Below are 20,873 nucleotides of genomic sequence, written 5' to 3'. Positions count from 1 at the left end.
CCACAGGGAAGGGGCTTCCACAGAGAAGCTTGGGTGTCGCGAGCCGACATAACTTGGCCGATGGCATCCTGAGGAGACCCTCTCTGTGGGAGTGGACTGGCCGGTGGGAGGCTGTTGGTGGCAGAAGTTGGTCTCGAAGATACCCGGGTCCTATGTCATGGAGCCTTTAAAGGTGGTAACCAGCACCTTGAATCGCACCCGGAAGACCACTGGGAGCCAGTGCAGCTTGCGCAGGAGGAGTGTCACGTGGGCACAATGAGTTGCGCCCATAACCACCCACGCGGCCGCATTCTGGACCATTTGGAGCCTCTGAGTGCTCTCCAAGGGGAGCCCCATGTTTATATTGCACTAAATAGTATTTAATGCAATATAAAAAATGCAAATAATTTTTCTGCGGACCACCAAAATTTTCTCATGGATCACCAGTGGTGACCGCTGGTCTAGATTGAACTTTGGAATCCTTGATGCCCTCTGAGCTTGGTTGTTTGCTTCCAGACATTTCATTGCCTAACTACGTAACATCATAGTGCTAGTGAGCGTGGAGCAGCTCCTCTGCCTCTCCTATTCACTACACTGATGATGTTATCTAATCAAATAATGAAATATCTGCAAGTAAACAACTAAGCTCAGAGAACATCAAGGACTCCATGGTACACTAAAAGAACAGGTTTGTTTCAAATGTTCTTAGGAAGTCTACCATTTTTTTCCCCAGAGCACATTAAACACCTCTTCTGTATCATTAGTCTGGGAAGATTGCATCCTGCCCAGACTTCTCTGGGCAGAAATAATAATTCATAACTGTACCAATCCATTAGCTTTGCCCTCTGTGCTGATAGTGAACAAAATGAGAGGTCTGGATAGAATATATTTTCAAATCAACTAATTCCTTCTCATAATTGGTCTGTGCATATTTGAATGTATATTTTCTGCAGCCTTGAGAATTTCAACCTGATAAGTTCATCTTGATTTAATTTTAAAATTGATTTTTAAAAGCTCTAGTTAACCAGTTTTATTAAGAAGGAAGTGGCCAGTTTCTGAAATAGTGGCAACAGCAACTGTTGGCTTTAAATGCTTATTGTAACGAGTGTGGATCACAAATGAAATAAAGGTCTTGTGAGTGGAAGACTTTCAGTTCTTCTTCACTAACCTGATCTGAAGAATTTGGATTATGAATATTCAGGGTGTGTTATTTTCAAACTGTTTTAGAAAATCACCTGTTATGGGAAGCAGAATGTTGTGATCCACTAAAGTGTTCTGATTTTAATCATTTGCTCCATTTTGTATGTCCCGTAAATAGATGGCTCAAATCAGATCTGTGGTATAGGCTCCTTATTTATCTCATCTGTTACAGAGACTTTTCCTATGACTTCTTCAACCATGGAGAAGAGCAGCCATAGGTACCCTCATAGCCTAATTATTTCACCTAGCACCTTTTCAGCTTCTTCAGTGAAAGGATATGAAGATTTGTCCAAACATGTCTTGGCTAATGCTACTGCTGAGGTGAGCATGTTATCTAAGCATGTTGAACACAAATGGCTATCACAAATGTAGCAAGAATAGTCTGGTTATCTGCTTATTGGGATGGGGAAGATAGGCTATTCCAAAGGAAGGAGATCATCACCCAGAAAGTTAAATCCTGGGGATTCTGAAGATGGATTTTCCTTGGTGGTAGGACATTCAATAAAATAGACTGGCAGTCTCAACTTGAAGAAGATAGTCATGGAGAAATCTAAGTTTTGAGCCATGCATTGGGAGTTATCTGGCAGCCAGTTCAACTCTCGTAGCATCGTTTCATGGGTAACCTCTTTGTGCCTGTAACTGAAGCTTCTGGGAGGTCTTCAAGAGCAATCTCATGTAGACTGATGTGCAGTAATCCAGGCACAAAATGACAGGGCTGAAAGGGCTCCTGCACAAAATGTAATTATGCAAAAACCTCCTTGATCACAGCCACCACATGCCATTCAAGCATGGATATTTCTAGTTGCATTCACTTATAAATGCATATCCATTCAGTCCAGATAGGATTCAACCTAAGCTCGGGCGGCCGGGGCTGGGTGGGCGTTCCCAGCCAGATCTAAAAAGCACCAGGCACTAGGTGAGGACATGGATTACATTTTCTTCCTGGCTTAGGATAGAGATACATAGATAGTCTTCAACTTATAACCACAGTTGAGACAAGAATTTTGGTCATAAGTGGGGGCTCCCAAGTGACGGAACCTGATTTTACAGCTATTTTTACAGTGGTTGTTAAGTGAATTAGGAAGTCATAAATCCATTCACCCAAGTGGGCATATTTTTAACAGAAACCAGCTAAAAAGGCCACAAATTGTAGTCACATGACTGCGGAATACTGTAACCAGCTAGTAAATGTGAGCTAGTTACCAAGAACCTGTCTGGGTTGTAGGGGGTGACCTAAGATTTTACAATGACTGGAAATGCTTTATGGGCTGTAAAACACAGTTTTCAAGGCTGTCATAATTTTCAACGATCTTTAAATGGGTGGCCATAAGTCAAGGAATACCTGTATAGTTAATATTATCAGCATATTAATGAAACCTATTCCATGCTGGGTAGATTCACGTAGATGTTAAACACTGAGGAAGAGGGGCTGAGCCCTGTGGCATTCCATAAAAGGTTGTCCAAGGCTTGACCTTTCCCCATTACCATCTGCCTATCAAGGAGAACTACCAAAGAACAGTAGCCCAACTCTCATAATAATTCCAGAGAGATAATATGGTCACTGCAACCTCATAAGAAATCCAACATAACTTATATAATAAAAAAATCTATGTAAGTAAAACAGCACAAATAGCCCTAAAAAAGAATATATATTGAACTGGGATCCTTGGTGCTCTTTGAGCTTGATTGTTTGCTTGAAGATATTTCATTACCTAACTGCAGGGGTGAAATGTTCCCGGTTCGGACCGGATCACTCGATCCGGTAGCGATGGAGGTGGGTGGTTCGGAGAACCGGTAGCAAAAATCCCTGCCCCCCCCATTGCCCAGCTGAGCCGCGCAATCATCAGAGGCTTTTTTTAAATTTTTAAAAGCATTTTTTCTACAACCTCTTTAGCCGAAAAAATGCTTTTAAAAGTGAAAAAAAAAAGCCTCTGATGATCGCGCGGCTCAGCTGGGATCATCAGAGGCTTTAAAAAAAAAAGCCTCTGCCGATCAGGCAAATCAGCTGGGATCGTCAAAGGCTTTAAAAGCATTTTTTTTTACAATTTCTTCATCCGAAGAGGTTGTAAAAAAATGGTTTTAAAAGTAAAAAAAAAAAAAAAGGTGGCCACGCCTACTCAGTCATATTACCCACCACCACCAAGCCACGCCCACAGAACCGGTAGTAACAAATTTTACATTTCACCACTGCCTAACTGGGTAATATTACCGATGCTGGTGAGTATGAAATTTATTCTCTATTTAGTAGCTCTCCTCTCAAATGAGACAAGTGACTCTCTTGTCAGGACTGTGCATGCCTAAACTTGTTCCTAAATGTGCTTTTTAAAAACCATGAATCAAAGAATATCTCAAAACAGAATATAAACTGTTTTGGAACTCTTCTGTTTTGTTATTACCACACCAAGATGTAATACTATACTATTTGCAAGATGCACACAACACTAAATAAATAAATAAATTTAAAAAAAAAACCCTATTACAGATGAACCCTTCCAATTACAAGGAAGAGCCTGTTAATAGTTCCCAGGGCCCCTTTCATATAGCAACAATTTTTCCTATTCTTTTACTCTACAGAAGGAAAGCAGAAGATTGTTTCAGGTTTTTTTCCTCTCTAGCACAACTGCAAGGCATGTTGGACTCTTCCCTTGGGAAAATAAATATAGCAGTATAAGGCGAAGTCCTTAATTATGTATTAGGTGACCAGATTAGCATTTAAAGGTCATAGGAGAGAAGGAGAAAGGAAATCAAGATTCCAGTCAGCAGCAATAACCACAGGGACACATGTGGCTGGAATACAATTGTAACAAAGATGCAAAGAACAGCTCAGATTAATCCATAATATATTTTAACAAAAAATTCCAATTTACACCTAGCTCCGTGTTTTCTCTAGACTATTACATTTATTCTGTATCACCAATTCTTGTTTCAGGATTTGGGTGCATAGACTTTCGCTGGCAAAAGCTAGGCACCTGGTGCCTTCTCTAACAATCAGCTTGCTTTGGTCTTGTCAATTAAGCATCGTCTAGTGCAGCAGTGATGGTAAATCTATGATACATGTGTCAAAGGTGACACACCATGACATTTTGGGTGACACACCAATGTTCAGCAACACCCAACAAGTATTCTCAAAAACAAGTGCCATTCTTGTAGGATTTTAGGAGGGTGTGGAGGCCAAGTGAGAATGGGGTGTGTTTTCATGCAGCCTGCAAACTTTCTGGAAGTCGTGAGGAGCTGTGAGAACAGGGAGTGTGTTTCATGTGGTTTGGGAGACTGCAGTCTATAGAAGAGCATTCTCCATGAAGCCTTCAAGATTGAATGTCTTGTGCAACCAAGAGCAGCTTTGCATAGGCAGCAGGGTCAACAGAAAGAGAAGTTGAGTGGTGTGTGGCAGATCCTGGGGAGTGCTGTGCCATGGACGCAATCACATCATTTCCCAAGACCTTGGGGAACAGCGTGAGTGATGGCACTAGGGCTGAAGATGAGGCCTGGGCCTTGGTGCTGCTGCTATTCCATGTGACCTTGATGATGGAGAGATAGAAAATTGTTTCTCTTTTGCTTGGGAAAAGGGTGATACACCAACAGAGTCAAGTTAGGCCTTTCCCAAATTTTGATAACACTAAGCCCGAAAGATTTGCCATCACTGGTCTAGCGGGATCCAGGAAGTGAACTTTCTCTGTTGAAATACCTTCTTTCAGGAGCAGCATCTTCATTTAGCTCTGACACTACTTGTTTTCAGGCAAGCACTAAAAACTTTGGTTTAGGGTGTCTGGTGATACAGGAGGTTGTTTTTTGCATTTGTTCCCATGTGTTTGTACGTGTGATTTGTGAAGTTGCCCAGAGTCATTTTTGGGCAGCCTAGAAATTGGATGCCTGGATGGTTAAATATTTTCCTCTCAGGAAGGATGATAAAAACAGGCAAAATGAAGCTGTCCCTTCCCTCTTAAAAGACTCACCTGAGAGGGTGAAAATCTTCCCACTCTTGATTTGTTGCTTAGAGTTTAACATTCCAGATTTTTAATAGACTTGGCCTGCTATCCTATTTTGTGCAAGTTTAGGATCTATAATCTAGAGATTTCTTTGCAAGCCAAAGTACTATTGCCCACATCCCACCAACTGGGAGATACATCCACATCAAGGATGTAAGTAATACGTTTATATATTTAGCTAATATTTGGTTTATACTGTCACTAATTGAAATGAAGAAAATTAAACCTAGTTCCAGTAGATTTCTGGATACCTGCATGGACCTCAGAAGTGAACATAATAAGCTGTCACTAAATTTAAATAAAGCTGAATTTTATATAAAAGGGCTGCAACTTCTGAACTGTAACATTGCATTTTACTTGCTTTAAAGGTTATGGCAGTATGTTCAAATGACTTGAAAAACCTTTACAGTGGGCAGGCAACCGCTGGCTGGAAGTAAGTTTTGGCCATAGATCCCTTCTATTTATACCAAGAGAGTACCTTTTATGGTATTTTTGCAGAAAACCTGCTTTCATCTTGCATTTATTTCTCCATTAGATATCAATGCACAGAGAAGAACGTGTTTGTTTATTATAAAGCCTTCTCATCATCTACAACTAAGCATGGGTTTTTGGGAGCAGGAGTGATCGACCAACCTCTTTCCACGGTATTGTGTATGTTGAAGGATGCCAGTAAGCGACATTTATATGACAAAACCATTACCACAGCTCAGGTACATAAGAAAATAACCAGCAATATTGAGTTGGGTGAGTACTTTTTAACGCTACAGTACTTGCTATTGTTGAAGGGAGCTCATAGTTCTACTTTGTCTGAATTGTTTCATAGCACTGCATAATCCTTCATGGGAATAATGAAGGGATTTAGCTAAAAACGAGGAAGTTTTATCCCCTTCCTTTTCTGCTTTGAAAGTATACAGAATCTCCACAGCTGATTTTAATGTACAAAGCTTGTAGCACCACTTTCCTCTCATCCCCTCTGCTATGGCCATATAACTGGAAGTGATGCATTACTTCTGGTGCTTCATAAATTACTCTTGGGATAACCAAGTCAGAGATCCTGAGATCCACTTGCTTCTTTCTGCTACAGATGTGACTCCTCTGCTCTGGCGCTTCCCTTGTGTTGTTGGACCAACCAAATTCTGGGTAGGTGCTTTCCAAAGCACAAGATAGCAATAGCATTTAGACTTATATACCGCTCCATAGTGCTTTAAAGCAGGGGTCTCCAACCTTAGCAACTTTAAGACTCGTGGACTTCAACTTCCCAAAATTCCTCAGCCAGCAAAGCTGGGAATTGAAGTCCACAAGTCTTAAAGTTGCCAAGGTTGGAGACCCCTGCTTTAAAGTATTCTCTGAGTGGTTTACAAATTTCAGCATATTGCCTCAACAATCTGGGTCCTCATTTTATTGATCTTGGAACGATGGAAGGCTCAGGATCGAACTCCAAACTGCAGGCAGAGTTAACCTTATTCTGCATTATACTGCATTGGCTCCACGGCTCCTTGATGGAACTGACCAAAGTTGCTTGTTAACACATGTTCACTGTTCTCATGAGGGAGTGGTAAAAAATAATTATACTTTTTTTTTTTTTTGCAAGAAAAGAATCTTTTAAAAACATATTTGCACTGGTGTCTGTCATCTGGGAAGATACTTCAGGGCATTTATTTTGTTTTATTATTCCACTGTGATGATTACATTGTTAGCGGAGTTATAATAGCTTCTGTTGCAGAGGAAGTCTCTAAATAAAGTTGGTGCCAAGAATTCAGAGCTTTTGATATCAGCTTAGGTTCTGCCTCTTCCCCCTTTGGTTAAATAGATATTGTTCTACTTTCTGGTCTTGCCCTGATTTTTAAGCTATTTATGATTTTATGGGTATTATTTTTAGAGCTTTACACTGAATTTTTAAGAGTGTGTTTAATTAATTATAGATACCTCTAATTATACCCTGGTTTGAAGTGTATTAATACAGTTTAACAGAATCAAAGATAGTAAAATGTTGTACTGTTGTCTTCTAGATGCATTATGAGGACAAAAAAGCTAGAAGAAGGGGATGGAGGCTAAAAATATTGGATGTGGATTTATTAAGTTCAGTCCTCTGTTGGTGTGTTGTTTTCCTCATTTGACTAAATAGCTCAATTTGTTTCTTTTGATTTAATTACAGTATATGTGGTGAGTGAGGATTCCTTTTGTTACCAAAAGCAACCAAGAGATTTCTGCTGCATCTGTGTAGAAGCCAAAGAGGTACATAGATCGCTGCTTGCAATGTGTTTCAGTCACCATTTTCTGTATCTAGAAGTAATCCAATTAATTTTAACAAAGCCAGCTGAACACTTACTGCACCTATGAGAGGTTTAAATAGTTGGACCTAAATTCATTCATTTACTTTCAGTTACTGAAATTTTTAAAAATAATCCCACAAACATTTTTCCATGAATTATATAACAACAGCAACAACAACAACAACAACAACAACAACAACAACAACAACAACAATAATAATAATAATAATAATAATAATAATAATAATAATAATAATAATGTTTATATACCATCTGATTCACTGTAATGGTATATGGGTGACCTTAGGAGGCAGGAGGAAACTGTCTCTCTCAGTGGTCTGATAAATGAAATGGGGGGAGAGGGGATACCTCAGAAGTAAAGTAAGGGAGGAGAGAGGTATTTTCAGACTTGCAAAATTCTATTATTGTAACCTTATTAAAATGTACTGTTAGTACTCATGGCTGGTGCTTTTTGCTGAGACTACCTCAAAAGGCTAACTCTAGCAGAGACCCTGGGTGGTTCATAAATTAAAACCAATAGAAAAATAATGATAAATACAGAGGAACCAAATGATGGCAAAACCAGGCCACAGTGAGAAACCCAGGCACATTTCTCAGAAGGGACTTCAGACACCCTTGGAAAAGGGCCTAGACAGACAACCAGATCCTCAATGCTTTTTAAAGGTCCGGTAGGGTCAGGAGTCACCCAGATCCTAGGAGAAGCCTCACTACAGAAACCAGGCACTTCAATAAAGCAGGCCTATTTCCTTAGGTCCTGATAGATGGCATTATGTAATGAAAAAAACCCAGAGTGTGCCAGTGCTACCAGATCGAATCAGCCAGGCAGGTACTGTGGGAGATAGGCAGCCTCTCCAAATAACTAAGTCTTAATGCAGGTAGTTCTCGATTTATAACCACAGTAGTGACCAGAATTTCCATTCCTAAACAATGGGGACGTAAAGCATGGTATCTCCTGACTGCATCACTTAATGACAGCAATCCCAGCATTCCTCATTGCTGTTGTTAACCAAATTCCACCGGTCGTTAGCCAAGGACCCATCCTAAGCCATTCTGAACCTCAGTACTTTCAAGGTAAGGGACTGCCTTCCCTATATTTCCCCATCCTGTCTTTTCCTTTTTTGCCTGTCCTGCATCCTGCTTTGTAGGGTGACAAGCAGCCCAGTTCCAGTTGCTCTCATCACCCTGTACTCCCAGGCTCCGGCTTGCCCTATGCTCCATTGCCCCAGCTAAGCTTCACTGACTTCTTGCTTGAGAAGAGAGCCTTCTGTAACCAGCAGCGAGCAAGAAGAGGGCAACATTCAGCTAGGGTGATAAGGGCTATGAAGTGCAGAGGAATAAAAGGGCATAGATGGAGGGAGAAATAGGTGAGGGGTGGAATAGGTGAAGTCATCCTATGACTATAAGTACAAGCAGGTTGCCCACATTTTTATGTTGTTATTGGGTACTACAGTGGACATAATGTTGGAGACCAGTTGTAAGTACCTCCATTCACCATTCATAACTTTATTATGTGTTACCAATCCAATAGCCAGTCAAGGTTACCAGTATTACTATGATATCAGAAAAGTCTAACAGCCGGTCCTTACGTTGACAATAATTTGATAAAAGCTGGAAAGCCAATCTATGGGAGGACATTGCCAAAACTGCTGGAGGATTTTTTTCATGCAATTCTCCTTCCTTTCACCTAGGAAAATATGTACATCTTAGCTCTTCAATCTATCTATGAAGAGTCAATGCCTCGCCCATGTAAAGAAATGGTACGAGGAGAGATTTTGCCCAGTGCATGGATATTACAACCTGATACCATGAATGGAAAAGACATCACTAAAGTCATATATATGGTACAGGTAGGTATCTGCAGAGCTGGACAAAAAGTTATTGTAAAAAATATTATATATGGAAGATTGCTTTCTACAACATAGTGACAAAGCAAATAAAAATATATCTGACAGCAATAAATTGTGCAAGGAAGTATGACAAGATTTTAAGATTTTTGCTTAGTGACCCTTATAGCAAAGGTATTACTTATACTGACCTGCAGAGTTTTTCACTATTGCATTGTTCTTTATACTTTGCTATAAAATTGTTACTGGCAACAAGCAAAGCAGTGAACTTTAGGCAGCATGGTATTGGTAGGATGCCAGGCTTCTGAAGCTTCTATTCACAAGAGCATAGGTAGATCTTCCCAAGGAAAACCAAAATGAGATGGCATTATTCAAAAACAACTGGTATCCTTGCTCTGACTGTAGATATCCATGGTGGCATAAATCCACCCATTTAGTGGCATAAATCCAACCCATTTTATTGCCATTTTTGCAGGGCAGACTATCTGGCCTATTTTATGTCCAGATTTTTAATACAATACATATGGGTATAAACCTTGTAATGTTTTTACACTGCTTTGTATGAGTGCCCCTGGTTCCTTGCTTATTTTTTTTTAATAGCCAAAATGCCCATTTGCTGCAAAATGAAGCTAGCCTCAAAAGCTGCTGCTTTTTTCGCTACAGATAGTCCTCAATTTATAACAATTGGGACTGACATGTGTATTGCCAAATGATGTGGTTATGCCTGATTTTATGACCCTTTTTTGCTGTGATCAATTGATGAATCACAAGTCATAAAGAGAACCACATGGTCACTAAAGGAATCCAGCTTCCACCAAATTTTGCTTCTTAGAAACCCAAGGTTGCAAATGACAATGTGGCTCCCAGATGCTACAAGTGTCATAACTACATACCAGGTGCCAAATGCTTCAAATTTTGATCATGTGACCACAGAAACACTGCAATGGTCATAAATGTGACGAACGGTCACAAATAACTTGTTTCAGTGCCATCGTATCTTCAAATAGTTGTTAAAAGAATGGTTGTAATTGAAGGACTGTATCTATTTACATTAAGGGGAGGCTGGGAATATGTTTCTTATCTAATATTAATTCTGTGTGCATTGCAAACACAACATTACAACAACAAACCTCATCCGAGAGATTCTAAGATGCGCAAATGTCTGTCATGACAGCTTTAAATATCTTCAGAACTTAATTCCTAATTAAGTGTTGTACCTTATGATTCTTGACAAATATATCTTTTCTTTTATGTACACCGAGAGTGTATGCACCAAGACAAATTCCTTGTGTGTCCAATCATACTTGACCAATAAAGAATTCTGTCCTATCCTGTCCTATTCTAAAAAAAGATGCTAAGATGTGCTAAGGATTGTAATCAACCAGTTCCTTATCAACTGGAGAAAAGCTTGATATTGTTGCTCTTTGAAACCCACATTCACAGGGGTAGAAAAGATTTCTTCAGTACATTCCATACATGTAGGTGTTCTCTTATATGTACTGCATGGATGTTATGGGTGCAATCTTTGTAGAATTATTCTTGGGTAGTTAAGGTAGTTCTTGATTATGATCATTCATTCAGAAACTGTTTGAAATTATGAAGGCGCTAAAAAATGTTACTTGCAACTAGTTCCCCAAAGTTATAGATATCACAGTGCCTCCTGCGGTCATATCATCAAAGTTTGGGCGCTTGGCAGCTCACTCACACCTACAGTACAACCGAAGAAGCACTTCAACTACCCCCACCAATCTTTGGGCCACCCTGTAAAAAGTACCACTGTTTTTCAGAAGCACTCGGTATTGAATAGCATTGTCAAATATTGGCTAAGATTTTTTTTTCCTTTTGAATTATTGCAGGTTGACCTTGGTGCCCCAGCGATTCCTGCAAGACTTCTGAGCTCTTTTGTAAAGAGACAGCCTTTGGTAATTGCTCAGCTTTCCCATTTTCTCACCACTTAGATGGGCATAATACACACTATCAACAAACTCTGTTTCAGTAACAAAATGTAAATATCAGCAACAGCAGAATTTGCTTTCTGAAACTGGTGGCAGGAGGAAAGCCTCGCCAGACCACACAGAATCATAAATGGTTACTCCGCATTACAAATATTGTTCTCGTTCAGTTAGAAAAGAACCTGGAATGAGATTTTTGTTTGGTGGTTTAGAGAAAAGGCAACCTTTACAGATACACTGGTCAAGACGTTTTCCTTGAAATATTGATTTTACGTTGAATTTCTCCTTCGACCAGATGATTATGGAAAGATTTCTGGTGCAGTAAAACACAAAAGAACTTTTTTTAAAATTTTAAGGAACATTTCATTTTGGAAGCTAAACTAAGCTACTATAAAGCTCTTTGTAGAGTGCCTGATGAATGAAAAATGCGTAACAAGTCTACAGTGTTACTGGCTGGAGAAGCAACTCACTCTCAAGGGAGTACTAAGTTGTGAAAATGAGAACTGGTTTTTGCTTTCTCTCGGTCAGAAATGCAACTCAGGAAGAGAGATAATGTTCTGCTACAGGATATATGTTTTCGCACTACAGAATCACTCCGCCATAAGACTACATGTTGAAAACCAGTAATATAACAGCATTAACACAACTGCAAGTTTCCTACGTAGCTACCACTACATTCTGAATGTTGGAGAGGAATTCCTATCACAGCATCTCATTCAGCAAATATCCTTGCCACTCTTCTTTTCCTGGAAGAGCAACAGTAATGAAAATAAGCTCAAAGCAGAGGAAGTCCACCATTGTTTTACCCCATGACTTTTATCAGGTTGAAAATCTAACCTCTAAGCCTCAACTGTTCGTGTCATATCGATTTGCATTCCCCGTGAGCTGCTTTATAAAATTACATTTTTCTACTTACGCTCTTCAATGTCTTTTGTTAGTAATAAATATGATTGTATAAAATAAATGCCAAGCCACATTCACATAATTAGGTTCAAAGTGAACGAGCATAGAATTAACATTCTCATCCCACACTGTTCCTATAGCAATTAGTGTTTGAAAGTAGGTTTTATTCATGTGAATGCGCACCCTATCTGATTCAGGTTATTTCTGAGAATACAAATCAAATTATGTAACCTAGAATTACTGCTACCTATTATCATTTTCTGCCAGCCAGCTTTTAGTATTTAGAAACTTGCTAATCCTGGAGGAAGACAGTGGCACATTTCTTGTCAAAGAAATTGAATGATTATGCCTGTGTGGTCCCCAGGAGTCAAACTGATTTGAGAGTGACTTATTCACCCCTTGAGAACTTAACGTTTTACATCCAGTCTGTTACTACAATTGCCTGCAACTTACTTGCGGCATTTTATGAAGTAAAAATTACTACATGGTATTGTTCCTTAAAACAGAACTGAGAGTTTGGGAGAGAAAAGACAGAAAGGCTGTAAAACATGTCACTGTTCTTCTATATTAATTGGAAAGCAATTAAGTTTAATAATTATGGTAGCATAAAATAGTAAGAAACGACAGGTTTTCGGAGGCTGCCCACAGACAACATGGTGTTTTCCATATCTTATTTTTGCTGGACTAGGTAAAGAGAATTCTCCCTTTCCCCACAAATATGTAGAAAGTGCCTTTGAATCTTAAAAGGGAACTGCTTGCGCTTTTTTTTTTAATTAAACAATGGGGCGTAAAACTAATTCATTGATCTGAATTAGTTGGGGACTATGGGCAGCATAAATGAAACCATATTTCAGTGCATACTGATTTGGCTTTGTTAAATAGACATCAACTTGGTGTGTAGCACAAGCATAAGCATCAGATGATCCAAATAAAGCACAGATGGTGACTGACAAAATAAATGTTGATCAATGCCAAGAAGTTGATACAACTATAGAAATAATGTGTAGCATTGGAAATACTAGCTTTGTTGTCCTTTGCATTATTTGAAGTGGGAGGTAGAGATTATCTTCTCTACCAGAAATCACATCATTTAAGATGGGAAGCAGATCTGATTCTAAGACTGCATTCCAAGAATCACCGGCTACTCACTGTGTTTATTTTTTCCTTTACTTTTTGAACCTGGCACCCCTATTAATGAATTAAGCAATTTTAGAAGGCACATCTAAGATGGACTCCTCTCATAACGCAGATGTGCTCGTCAAAGGATAATGTTTTATTGTACAGAGCATCAGATGTTTATTTTTATAACTGCATACAACTGTTTATTTCTATGTTTACAACTTAAGTTATTTATATATACTTATTTTGAAATGATTTTATATGCTGAAGCTAATTATGTTTATGGTTATTCAATTAATGTATGCTTTCTAGAAATAATTGTTACACTGAAATATATTTATATAATGATTTTTGCACTTATAACACTATGGTACCTGTGAATGTCTGGGGTAGGAAGAATAGTCTTAAAGTGGGGCAAAATCTTTTATTGAATGTGACAAAATATACCACTTTATTGAAACATACCTTCAGCCCATATCTGCTTTTAACCAAGATTGCTATTTTCATATCCTCACAATAAATCCTTTTTTTATATATAGAAAATGGCTAAAAGTGACATTTTTCCTGTTGAAGCTCTGCTGGCTGTGGAATTCTGGGAGTTGAAGTCCACACGTCTTCAACGTGCCATGGTTGAGAAACACTGGCTTGAGCCAGGTATTTTCCACACATTTTTCAGAATAGAGCTTCTGAATAGCCCAGCAAAAACTAACCCAGTAGCCATCTCATTCAGAAATCTGCTGAATAAAATTTTCAGAATTACTTCTAAGGAAGACAGAAAAAGACAATCTGTAGCATGCACCGATTTCACCCATTTAGCTTTAATAAAATAAAACAAGCAGGTTTCCAGAAGAAAACTACATTACTATAGTGCAAGAAAAAGAGAAAGGAAGAGATACAGTCCATAGGAAATTCAGTCTCATATCAAAGTAAAGTTATGTCAGTCCTTTTCTCAGCCTTTTCCATTGGCAAGATTGTAGAGCCGTCTTCTATATAAATATTTTTAAAAGCAACTATTTCAGTTTATAATTAAATGGTGGCATCATTCAAAACAATATTCCTCATAAAACTATTTTTCTCTCCATTACAAAATCACAAATACAAAATGTGGCAAGGGCAGGCACCCTTTAAAAAAATCCAAGCCAATATTGGTGCTCTCATAGCAATGATTATATTTCCAGACAAAGTTCAACTGAAAAAAATCAAGTATGAGCATCCATTAAATACCCGATTAAATACCAAGCTTACATTTAATTTTACTTGTCAATGGCTCAATGGGATCCACTGCAAGGTAAGAATCCCCTTCATGTTGGAAACAAGATCCCTTCAGTGTGTTTCACCCATCTATAAAGATTCTGGAACTTGGAAGCCACACATTTCTATACAAAAAGAGTTTTGTTCCTGCAGTTCTAATTAAGGTGCTTGACTTGGCTTTTTCCTTGTCTTCCAATACAATGCACTGGAGAAACATCATCTTTGAGGACAAGATCCATACTAATTCTGAGTGCAATTTTGTCAAGGCATCTATAAGCAATCCCAATAATTTTTAAACATGGCAATTCTGCTAACTCTGGGCTGCAACGGTTTCTCTTGGCTGCGATCCTAAATCACAAGCAAAAGTCTTTGGCTCTGTAGTGTGAGTTTTGGAAATGAATATTCTTAACACAGCTTCTAATTCCTTGGAAAAGTCCTACAAAGAAAAAAAAAACTAGCTATTAGCAATATCTGATAGGGATTTTTCGACATTAAAGTTCACTAACAATGCGAAATAAAATAATAGCACCATTGTTAAATTGAAGTGTTCTGAAGATGCCAGGATCTTTCCCGAAAACTGGAGAAATATGGGACAGAGCTGCTGATAATTCTGAGTGTACGTTCCATATATTGAAGCAACACAGAAATTAGTTTTATCTAGCTCCCTTCAGTCTTCAGTCTTCTCTTACTAATCATAATGTCTGACAAAGTGCATCTTGAGCTATGGTCTAACAGTCAGAAGAACAGCCTGTCAAAACCAACAATGAAAACAAATTGGGAAGCAATTTGTCTATATGATATTATCTAGATAGTAGATAATATAATTCAACAAAGGGTTAATTGTCTCCTGATTGTTGTAGCTGCCACCGTTTGAAACTTTTGTAAGGGTTGCTCGTCATAGAACATATTGTAACCAAGACTTAGCTATCAGCTGTCAGATCTAGCCAGTTTAGAAATCATTACAACTGATACATTAATTATAACTGTGTAAATTGCTTCTTGTCACCACTGATACCTGGGAATTCACCAACAGCTGGAGATCAAGAAACACGCCTAGGCTGCAAATATCTTCTTTCAAAAAGAATGTAATTCTATCCAGAACGTCCAATTTCAGAACATGGTTTCTTACTACCAATTGAAGTGAGCCCACATAATCAACATTATGCACTTCTGGAGTTGCAGAGCTACCACATTCTTGATCAGAAATAATATGTGTGTGATTCAAACAATCATTTCCCACTACTTCTGGATCAAAATTTTTTTTTTTATTAATAGTCTCACTGGCAGGATAAACACACCCCTTCTACAAGGAAGCAACACTCAGTCCCAGGGTCTCAAAACTCCAATTGTCACAATTGCCTCTCTGGGATTAGTTCATAAAATACCATATTTTTTGGACTATAAGATGCACCAGAGTAAAAGATGCACCAAGATTTTGAAGAGGAAAAAGAGAAAAAAATAGTTTTTGCCCTCCGGGCATCCGGTTTTTGCCTTCCCCAGCCCCCAGGAGCACTCTGCAGGCCTCCCAAATCCTCTGTGTGCCCTATTTTTGTGAAAAATGGGCCTGTTTTTCGCAAAAACAGGATGCGCAGGGCAGTTTTCGGGAGGCCAAAAATGGCTGTATTCAGTGTATAAAACGCACCAACATTTCCACTCTTTTAGGGGTGAAAAAAGTGCGTCTTATACTCCGAAAAGTATGGTACCTAGTGAGCCAAAAACGATAAAAATCCTGATAATACTATTAAATAAAATCTTATTAAACTTTTTTAAAAAAAACTAGTACTTTTCCGTATTACATTGGTCATTTCAGCCATCCTCTTAGAAACATTCCAAGTTCCCTTTTCATTCAAGCTGTCATACCTTTTGCTTCGCCATCGTTAGGGGGGATGACGTTGTGAAAAGGAAGATAGTTTGAACTAAAGCCTATTTGGAGCACTATTCAAAAACACTGAAGAATATTTAAATATTAATTTTCAACAGTGTACTCCAGAACATAAATATTTGTTTGTGCAGAAATATTACAAATATAGGAAAAAAGGACCCCAGACCAACATGTTCACAAATTAAACCTACCAAAGGCCACGTTTGCTTCTGGAGGTCATGCAAACCATGCTCTATCTCTGTACTTGTCATCAATCCGTGCTCATCAAGGCCATGAAGCATGAATAAAAACAAGCCCCACTGCAATAAAACAAAAACATATATCACCAGCCTTACCCACAATGCTTATCATGCAAAGACAGCACTAAGTAGTGCTCGGAGACATACAGTTGTTCGTAATGAATGCATTAACGAATTCCTTGGGGGGCAAATGCAACTGGTTCACGTTGCTAGCAGGGATGCAAGAGCCATTACTAAAGAAATCATATATGCAGAAATGTCATACCAACTCAAATGCTTTTCTTTTTAGTGATGGCTAATTCATCTACAGATAATCTATTAAAGAATTTAGCCTTCAGCTCCCTTTATCATGTGGAAATTAGTGGAAATAACTGGAATATACTGGTTTATTGAAAATCACTGAAAATCAGCTGGGAAATATTACATAGCAATATTACCTGGAAATATGTCAGGTAGCAGAGCAACAGACATGGTTAAGTTTTTAAATGCAACAGAAATTGAGACATTATACATATATCTCAAATTCAAATCTGCATTAGTTGGAAGTGACACTCAAACATCTTTCTTTGTTCAGGATCCAATCTGAGTTGGTCACCGGGACCAGAGGTTTATTCTTCCAAGCTTTTGGATTTGTGCTGGAGCCCGTCCTCAGGGAACCTCTCTCTCTACACAACGGACACAACACGAGTCCAAAAGCTTGAAGAATAAACCTCTGGTCCCAGTGACCGACTCAGATTGGACCCTGCAACATTATCCTGGGACACATACAGTATATTTTCCTTCATTCATCTTTCTTTGTTTTCATTAACACCTGGAGTTTCCCTTAAATTCATATTTTGCTTTCTGATTCTTTTAATATACTTAGCCTATTGTTAAAAATCTACTTCCGGATTAGCCAAAGACTGACTTTATTTCCTACTTCGTGTGCATAAAACAAGTAAGAGCAACAGTGAGTTTTGGAAGTGTCTCTAAAAGGTTTTGAACAGCCCCACCTCATGATCTTTGCTGCCTGCAAGGTAGGTGATGTTTTTTTGACTGAACATCAGGTGTAATGGTACAGGTGCCTGAAAATTATCTTTCCAGATGGACAGAAGAGATTTCAGGAGACTGGAGATGAGGTGGTACTTCGATTGCTGCTGTTCTGGCATTTTGGGAGATGTAAAGTTCAGCTCCTGGATTGGAACACGATCTGAAACTGTAAGCAAGTAAAATTGGCCTTATCTGTGAGGCTCCTTTCCAATCCTGCCAGCCACTTTAAAAGGTTTCTAGAAACTCCACAGCAGACAGGGAGCCTTCTTAGTATTCACATCCAATGGGAACCTTGAACATTCTTTAAGCAGGAAAAAAGGCAGCATTGGGACTGGGGAGCTGGAATGACCCAGCTTGAAATAATCAATTTTCTTTTATGTAGAAAAAAGCAGCCGAGACAAATTATGCTGCAAAACAGGCTGTTAGCATCACCATAGCTAAATATTTAATGAAAGTAGAGCATTTCAGATGATTTAAAAATCTTTTTTTTTTTCATTTTGTTAGGCTAACTCAAAAGGTTTATATTATTAAAAGTTTTGAAATTTGGTAATCCAAACAGTTTGGCTTTATATACTAGTCCACAAATTCTGAAGTCAGGTTCAGTATAATTCATTCAGGTTATATATGGCTCAATATGATTACAGGGTCGTACAAAGGGAATTTTATAACTGGCTGAAGAATGAAAGATTAAGGAAAAAAAAGAATACTTATAAAAAGGAAAATGTTAGAATTCTAACCTAGCAGTGATGCCAGCTCAATGGTGCACTTAGCCAGCTGTTGCTCTGATGCTGGGCAGATGAACTGAAACACAGAAAAATGAAATATTTCTATTCGTGCAATATTTATGTACCGTATCCATATAATCAGGTATTGCAATGATTAATACAAATATTTAAACTGTGACTGTGCTTTAGAATACACACAAATGGAGCCTACTTTCAGATAGTGTATTGCCAAATTTTGCATGTATTTTAGAAATGAAACATACATTTCATAAGAATCTAAGAATGGTCCTGCTGGATCAGACTAAGAACGATCTTATTCCAGCATTTTTTTTCAGGGGTAAGCAGAAACCTGGGAAGTGGTCACAAACAGCAGGTAGAACACAGAATCTTAGTTAAAAGGGTCATGGGAGATCATAGAATCCAATCGCCTGCATGCTGTAGGATTCATCAGGATTCAGGAGTCTCCAGTAGATGACTATCCAGCCTGGTTTGAAAACCTCCAGTAAAGGGGAAGAAACCACTCCATAAAATAACCTATTCTATAGATTCGTACTGTGAGATCTTCTTCCTAATGTCTAATCTGTATCTACACGCTTGAAGTTTCATCCCACTCATTCCGCTAATAGTTCCTGATAAATCCAAACTTCCACAAAATTACCTAATTCTCTTTAAAAACCACAAAATTAACGATGCCACTATATCTTATAGTAATGATTTCCATTGTTTACTTTCACACCTATATAAACATTTTGGATTTTTGCTTACAAAACATTTTCTAAGCCCCACCCCCCTCCCCATCTCTTTGGCACCAGGGACCAGTTTTGTGGCACACAATTTTTCAGTGGACCAGGAGTGATGGTGATGGTTTCAATTTCACTTCCTCACCCGCCATTCACCTCCAGCTGTGCTAGTGGTCTGTGGCCCAGCATTTGGAGACCCCTGTGCTATGAAATATTCCGACAAGAACTTTTCCTTAGAGAAAAAGACACAAAATCAGAAACAAGAAGACAACTTAAGCCGAATAAAAAAATGAAGCTACCTTTCTGCACTGAAGTGTCTGGCTCACCCTTCCCAACAAGCTTTCCAAGTCAGCAAACTGGATTTCTTCATTTTCTTCTCTTGGGCCTATAGCAACACAGAGCAGATCCTAGAATAACAGAAGCATTTGTGATTCAGGATGCATATAAGTATTCTAGGATCTCAACATATTGAAAACACAACTTTTCACAATGGACACAAATCACAATCCTCAACTCATTTTTAGGCTTCTGCCATCCCCAAACAAGCAAGCAATACTACAGAATTTCTACCTACAGAAATTCTGGAAGGGTGAACTGTTCTATACAGTAAAATCCACAATGGACAGTGATCTTACTTTGCACAAATTGCTGACAATGGGCAGAAAATAGCAGAGACCGACCTTGATTTCACTGATTATCTGAGAAGGGAATGCTGTTTGATGGTGGCAACTTGGAGGGCAGTCCTTCTTCCTCAGTGTAATTTCATTGGCACTGGACTGGGAAAGCATCTGAACTTTTAGCATGCGACTGAAGGTAGCTTTTACTTCTCTTTTGATCAGGGCTGTAAGAAATAAACAAACAAATAAAAATACAGCTATTCTGTCAACGAACTATCCATTTCTGCATTCAGACTGAATTAATTCTGGAATCTACAGCTTCCTTAATGTTAATTGAAAAGGAAAAATAATGTGGGTATACTTGACAAATTGCTAAAATACTTCAACCAGTAAAAGTAAAACTAGTGGCTCTGTCCTGTAAAGAGAATTTCTGAAACTTAAAAAACTTTTACCCTTTTATTATCAGTCATGGAAACCCTGGGCCACAATAATGGATGAATAGGTTAGGGTAGGAGTATATGATATTTTTATTCCAAACTCTTTATGGATAATAACTAGCAGCCTGAACTGGCCTGAGCTCAGTAATTACCACAAAAAATCAACTAGGAACAAGAAGGAACTTGCTGTATTTTTATTCTCAAAATAAAAGTGGTAACAAGAGACAAGCCACTGTCAGTTTATAGGCAGGCAATCAAGATATTACTATTTTGTCCAGCTTTTAATTATTTTACATGGTTGTTATGAAACAATGTGACACACATTCTTTTATAAATAAAAGTGCACCATGTGACAGCAATAGTTTAAATGTCTCAGTGTACCCTACATAATCATATTAGCCTTGATTACTAAGGATTCACACTAAATAAAAGTCAAAGTGAAAAACTGAATACCTGCAATATTTGTAGAAAGCCAACTGCAGGCCTTCTCGATAGCCAGGCCCACTGCAATATTTGCTGCACAATTCAAAACCTTGAGCATGAGAATAACAATGACATATTGTTACTTCTGGAGGCCTCCTGAAAGCTTCTACTTGTGTAATGAAAGGGGACAGAGCAATTCAATAAAACAGTGCAAGCTATGTAACCGTACAAGCTATGAAGAAGCTTCTTGGAT

The 20,873-nt window shown here is 38.5% G+C and overlaps 2 protein-coding genes across 4 annotated transcripts in view; one reads left to right on the top strand and one right to left on the bottom strand.

Annotated features, from left to right (window-relative positions):
• STARD9 (StAR related lipid transfer domain containing 9) overlaps positions 1-12,224 on the top strand; it is a 93,691-nt gene extending 81,467 nt beyond the window's left edge. Inside the window, exons 28-33 of the mRNA XM_070935743.1 lie at positions 1,352-1,500; positions 5,534-5,598; positions 5,701-5,909; positions 7,321-7,400; positions 9,148-9,306; positions 11,160-12,224. Of these exons, the coding sequence (XP_070791844.1) occupies positions 1,352-1,500; positions 5,534-5,598; positions 5,701-5,909; positions 7,321-7,400; positions 9,148-9,306; positions 11,160-11,261 (764 nt within the window). The 3' untranslated portion in view covers positions 11,262-12,224. The remainder of the gene's footprint in view (positions 1-1,351; positions 1,501-5,533; positions 5,599-5,700; positions 5,910-7,320; positions 7,401-9,147; positions 9,307-11,159) is intronic.
• A 1,855-nt stretch (positions 12,225-14,079) lies between these two features.
• Positions 14,080-20,873, bottom strand: part of CDAN1 (codanin 1) — a 34,468-nt gene continuing 27,674 nt past the window's right edge. Inside the window, exons 22-28 of one of the 3 annotated variants that reach the window (XM_070939853.1) lie at positions 20,651-20,729; positions 19,824-19,984; positions 19,443-19,550; positions 18,416-18,479; positions 17,642-17,844; positions 16,602-16,709; positions 14,080-14,466 (exon numbers count right to left, since the gene is read on the bottom strand). In XM_070939853.1, coding sequence (XP_070795954.1) covers positions 14,359-14,466; positions 16,602-16,709; positions 17,642-17,844; positions 18,416-18,479; positions 19,443-19,550; positions 19,824-19,984; positions 20,651-20,729 — 831 coding nt within the window. In that variant the 3' untranslated portion in view covers positions 14,080-14,358. Of the gene's footprint in view, positions 14,965-16,601; positions 16,710-17,641; positions 17,845-18,415; positions 18,480-19,442; positions 19,551-19,823; positions 19,985-20,650; positions 20,730-20,873 lie in introns of those variants that run through there. The other 2 variants (XM_070939845.1, XM_070939861.1) reach the window with 2 other exon arrangements.

Source organism: Pituophis catenifer, unplaced genomic scaffold (genome assembly GCF_029215685.1).
Source record: "Pituophis catenifer annectens isolate HBS135680 unplaced genomic scaffold, rPitCat1.0.hap2 SCAF_1, whole genome shotgun sequence".
NCBI classification, from domain to species: domain Eukaryota; kingdom Metazoa; phylum Chordata; class Lepidosauria; order Squamata; family Colubridae; genus Pituophis; species Pituophis catenifer.
The sequence above is the reverse complement of the archived record's forward strand: the minus strand, read 5'-3'. Positions and strand labels throughout refer to the sequence as shown.